The sequence below is a fragment of the Salvelinus alpinus genome, chromosome 3 (genome assembly GCF_045679555.1).
Source record: "Salvelinus alpinus chromosome 3, SLU_Salpinus.1, whole genome shotgun sequence".
NCBI classification, from domain to species: Eukaryota; Metazoa; Chordata; class Actinopteri; order Salmoniformes; family Salmonidae; genus Salvelinus; species Salvelinus alpinus.
In genome coordinates, this window is record NC_092088.1 from 76,599,733 (window position 1) to 76,605,703 (window position 5,971).

The 5,971-nt window shown below is 40.7% G+C and overlaps 1 protein-coding gene across 1 annotated transcript; it reads right to left on the minus strand.

Moving 5' to 3' along the window:
• Positions 1-5,740, minus strand: LOC139571354 (transmembrane protein 130-like). The gene is made up of 8 exons (XM_071394153.1): positions 5,324-5,740; positions 5,134-5,222; positions 4,872-5,040; positions 4,449-4,594; positions 4,218-4,302; positions 3,735-3,937; positions 2,400-2,512; positions 1-1,833 (listed from the first exon to the last, which is right to left on the minus strand). Exons 1-8 carry the CDS (start codon positions 5,329-5,331, stop codon positions 1,663-1,665), a joined length of 984 nt encoding a protein of 327 aa, XP_071250254.1. The 5' UTR covers positions 5,332-5,740; the 3' UTR covers positions 1-1,662.
• Positions 5,741-5,971: the final 231 nt, after the last annotated feature.

Consider the following 5,971-nt stretch of genomic DNA (forward strand, 5'->3'; position numbering starts at 1 on the left):
CGACGTAATAGTAACAGAGTCTTTATTCCAGTATAAAACAAATAATGATACTCCTGGATATAAATCAATGGAAATCCAAAACAGGAAACTGAAATCCTCTCGTCAATAGAGAGGAACGACTGGAGACGCGACCACAGACTGCAGGTCGCTTCAGGAAGGCACAGGCCGTAGCTGACATAGACACCTGCTCACACGCAGCATCTGAAGAAGGTAAAAGAACACGACAGGGCGGAACAAGACACAGGAACTGCAAACATCAAACAAGAATCCGACAAGGACAGGAGCGGAAAACAGAGGGAGAAATAGGGACTCTAATCAGAGGGCAAAATAGGGGACAGGTGTGAAAGAGTAAATGAGGTCGTAGGGAGAATGAGAAACAGCTGGGAGCATGAACGGAACGATAGAGAGAGAGAAAGAGAAAGAACCTAATAAGACCAGCAGAGGGAAGCACAGGGACAAGACATGATCAAAGACAAAACATGACACAAAATCTGTCTTCTGCAGTAGGTGACGTTTTGTTGTTGTTGTTTTTTCTTTCACCAAGCCAGGTTTTTTGTATGGAGGTCAAAGAGAGTGTCGGGTTTGGTTAACCAAAAATGTAATGGCTTATTTTCAACCTGTGGCTTATTTGATCTAATAGAGGTTTTGTAATGCTTAGGTTTTTATGACTGTACTGATATTAGTAGGATGTGACATAAAAAGCCCCTTATATCAGAGCCTGTTATCACACGTGTATCTGCTCTCTCATTGGTTCTGCCTGTTATCACACGTGTATCTGCTCTCTCATTGGCTAGAACGGTCTTACCCGATCTCTTTTCCTCCCAACTGCCTTACATTTTTGAAGACATTCTTTTAATTCTTAGAGTGGCCAATGGAGTATCTGGTCAATATAATGGATCATCTGTGGTGACAGCCAGTATGATTAGGTAATACCAACAATGTATATATAAAACTGGATTGCTTATGCTATCTATTTGCCATTGAGAGGCTTTGAAGCCTTCGGTCTGCATATTGGCACTCCCCAGTAGGAGCAGTCCTCCATAGGAATGAATGGAACTCTACAGTATTTCAAATAAATGTTTCAAGGACAAAATTACATGTATTTAAGTATTTTTTGTTTTAGTGGGGACAGTAACATTAGTCATGAAATATAATTTAAAGGTATGCGATAAGGTGTCTGTAATAGAATAAATGTGGCAAAAATGAATGTAGACATGAATAAATGCTATAGCTTCCAAAATGTTTATACAATGGTGGGGGAGTGCCAAAATGGAGGCACGGTGGATTCAACACAGCGCCACTGATCAGTCACCTAGCGTATATATAGATCACTGGGTAATAATACACATTAGGACAGTTCTCTACAGGGTTACTGGCAGCTGTCATCTATTATCATAGTGGGATTCAATCCTCTAAAACCCTTGGATGGATATTTAGTTTTTGAGGTCAGGCTTTTGGCTGGGTCTGAGGATGAGATCATCAAAGGCAAAATAGTGTAAGTATAAAATCCACACAGACAGAGGAATGTAATCTACATCGGTAATACATCACTGACAATTTGTTGTTCAATGTTACTGGTGACATATATTCATCTCAAACTATACATTGTTAGCAAACTATTAACATTTGACTTGAATCCGTCACAAAGTGTGTAAATGAAGACTAGTTGCGGTAGGATTTGGCGACAGATCTGGTCCCGTGCTGTAGAAGGGGTTGGACCTCTTCTTTCTTTGGCCTGGACACATAGAGACCACTACTGATATCAGGGAAGTCCTGTTGTGGCTGCAGTTCCATGTTCATGCTGGAGTAAGTGGCGTTACTGGACTTAGACATCTGCAAAATAAAAAATAAATATTTACACTGACACACAAGTGATTTTTGGTGTTTGTAGGGCTACATTGTCTGAATATTTCTTAGTAGTTTCATTTTGAACAAGAACAAAAACACTGTGCAGATCCCCATGACTTGACAGCAGTGATGTAGAGTTCAGTAAACCCCGAGTCCGAATCCAAGTCTGAGTTCTTTGGTAGTGCTAAAAGCCGCAGTCCAACCATTTGCTAAGCTAAATTTCATTACAATGTTTCACGTTTGTAAGGCTGATTAGATAATACAGTTATCTATCATTGCTGCTGGTCGAGTCCGAGTCGTGTCACGAGTCATGAGAATCGTGTCAAGTCGAGTCGAGTCTGAACCAAAACTGAGTCCTGTACTCGAGTACTACAACACCGCTTGACAGAGCTTTCTACTGCTACGAACAATTTTTGGAGTTGATCGTTAGTCAATTTGTTAGGTATTTTTCATGCTCATGTGGACATATTGTAGAATAAACTCCTTTCTTTGGGATAAGTACTGAAACAGGGCCTAACATTCTTCAACAAGTCCCTCTGTCAGTCTCCTACCTGTGGTTTGTTGTTGTGTCCATTCTTAGTGCGACAGGCTATAACAGTGATGAAGGCGAGTATTGCCAAGATGATCCCAGTACATGTCAGGGTGAATAGCAGGTTAATGGAGGCTATAAGAAGACAAAGAGAGAATTGTTTTTCTACAGTATTACATGATGCAGTTAGACAAGCTTGAATACTGGTCAGAAGTTCTGCAAGCAGAATTGATTTTCTTTTTACAATTAACTCCCAATTAGTAACTGTCATACTCCCCAGTATCTGCATACATGATTATTAGCATGTCTCCTCTTGTCTTAACTTTGTGCACCATTGAATCATGTTCCTATTTACACAAACCATCATTCATCATTCTTTCAGTCTCTGGTTTCAAACAATCTATTTGTTATGCATTAAAATTAGGTCACAAGCTTCCTGAAACTCCTCTGTAACCATACCATCCAGCACAAATCAATTCACCACAGGAGACAAATGCAGTATGGGGTGTGGGTCCTGCTGTTAAATTGCTCTCCTCCAGAACTCCTTAGCTGCATTCCTCAACCCTGGCCACTGTCCCACTGACGTCTTTTCAATTATCTGAACACACTATCACTCGGTTCAGCTGAAGATTACAGGAAGAACCATGAAATCTAAAGAGGTAAATTCTCATCAAAACCTCTTGTGCCACCAGAACTGCTGAGGGACACTACTAATAGATAGATAATTTGTACTATATCAAACCGTCTATACTGTATTCAAATCAAAATGTATTTGTCACATGCTCCGGATACAACAGGTGTAGACCTTACCGTGAAATGCTTACTTACAAGCCCTTAACCATCAATGCAGTTCAAGAAATAAAGTTAAGAAAATATTTACTAAATAATATAAAAATAGTAAAATAAAAAAAACAAGTAACACAATAAAAAGAACAATAACGAGGCCATATACAAGTACAGGTTACTCAAGTTATTTTGTACATGTAGTTAGGGGTAAAGTGACTATACATAGATAATAAACAGCGAGTAGCAGCAGTGTAAAAACAAAGGAAGGGGAAGGGCGTGTCAATGTAAATAGTCCGGGTGGCCATTTGATTAATTGTTCAGCAGTCTTATGGCTTGGGGGTAGAAGCTGCCTTTTGGTCGTAGACTTGGCGTTCCGGTATCGCTTGCCGTGGTAGCAGAGAGAAAAGTCTACAGTATGACTTGGGTGATTGGAGTCTTTGACAATTTTTTGGGCCTTCCCAAAAAAGTGAGAGGACAAAGTGTGTACTGTACTGTACTATCCTGTAGCTTCTGCCTAGTGTGACTAATGTGGACCAAATCTCCACAGACCACATGATAACACCAGACTTACGATCTCTCCTCACAAAGATGTTGTAGGAGGTCTGCAGTTTGCTGATGTCGTTGCGGGCGCTGATGTCCAGACAGTGGTCTCCTAAAGCTGTGAAGGTGTGGTTCAGTATCATGGTGTTCTCATACAGCATGGTCAGGTGACAGCCTGTAGGGTTTGCTGATACACAGTTCTGTAGGAACCTCCAACAGACCCACATGGGAGGACTAGAAATAGAGAGAGAGAGAGAGAGAGAGAGAGAGAGAGAGAGAGAGAGAGAGAGAGAGAGAGAGAGAGAGAGAGAGAGAGAGAGAGAGAGAGAGAGAGAGAGAGAGAGAGAGAGAGAGAGAGAGAGAGATGATGAGAATAAATACAGCACACCCACATTGGAAGACTGGGAAACAGAGCGAGGGAGAGAGAGAATAAATTAGCTGATTCTTTAATGTATTATACATGTTTAGATGTTGTGTGTGTTAATTGTGTGGCCTACTGAGAAATTGTACCCACCTTCCATCCACATGAACAACCAGACTGTTGTTTCTGGAAACCTGGAAACTCAAAGGGCTCTTCAACTCAATATTTCTGATGGCGTCTGGAAAATAGCAGAGATATGCAATACACCTACATTGATGTTGTGGTGTCACTTACTGTATGGTAAACCGAATGTGATATTTAAAAACTCTACTATTTCAAACCAGATAATTATGAACAACAATGACATGTATGCTGTCTACCTACCCAAAACTGTAACGTCCATGCTGTATACCCCAGTTAGTGGAGTAGAGATTTTGTTCACTTGGGTCACTACTCTCAGCCGCAGAGTGTAGTTTCCAGAGGATGAGTAGTTATAGTGCACAGACGGCTCCGATCCCTTCAGCACCTCTCTTACAAAACCAAAACATTGATTGATTGATTGGGAAAAATTATTCACTGAGGACAACTCAGGGATAACAGGTTAAAGCAATTCCACTTGTTTCTAACGTGGTCCCTGATGGAATACATTCAACACTGACAAGACAACAGAAAACAACAGTAATCCTTACAGTAAAAAACAGCATCACACAACATCGAATAAATAAAGAAAAAATTAATCAACCACATGATATTTAAATATATAGCCTAAACTACAAAACATGCATTCGATGATAAACATAGGCCTACCCGTTGCCGAAGTCCCAGGTATAGGTGAATCTGGCGGAGCGTAAAGTGTTCCTTGGATCGAACAGTTCAAACTTTGTCTCGGTTGGAACTTCCGTGGCCAGCTCCTTGTCCCGCAGATAAGTCACATTTCCTTCCCTCTGAATGAAGCTGAGCTTCCCTGCAATATTTTCTGAATAAAAAAGTAAAAAACATGAGTTTACTATACATTTTGTATTGTATAAAAATTGTATTAAAATAATGTTATGCGTAAAAGTAAACCTACGAAGATTGCTCAAACCGTCTGTTGCGAGCCCCAAAACGTGGGGGCTGAGAATCAGTGGAAGTGACATGACGACCAACCCAATTATATTTCTGAAATCATAAACCAGAAGTTCAAAAAATGAAGTTACATTTACTGTAATGAAATTCAGATTTTTTGCCCAAATATTACACATACAACACATCATATTTACCGATACATTTGCGCTTGTCCGCTCACAGAAGAGGAAAATGGTGTAGGATACTTCAGGACTAAGAAATTGAGAAATGGGGACAGTCTTCAGATGGCCAACCGATAGTAGATGCCTTGTCAGCCGGTGCCAGCAAATTGTTCATGCCCTTTATGTTTCCCAGATATACGTAATAGCTTGAAATCATGTCCATGCGTTTTAACCATATGTGTCAGAATACAAAAAGCTGTTGTGTCTCACTATTGTACGTCGCTCTGGATAAAAGCGTCTGCTAAATGACTCAAACGTTAACGTGTTGGAAGTCGCTGTTGATAGTGGAGGTATTTAACAAAACATTGTTTTACCTATATTTAACTAGGCAATTCAGTTAAGAACACATTCTTATATACAATTACGGCTTACACCGGCCAAACCCGGACGACTCTGGGCCAATTGTGCGCCACCCTATGAGACTCCCAATCACGGCCGGTGATACACTCTGGATTCGAACAAGGGGGTCTGTAGTAACGCCTCAAGCACTGAGATGCAGTGCTTTAGACCGCTGGCCAACTCGGGAGGTAGGACAATTGATTTTCCTCATTGACTTTATGACCCACATCAAAAATGTGCAGGACACGTCTTAGGAATGGCCAACTCAATTTTTTCCTCCTA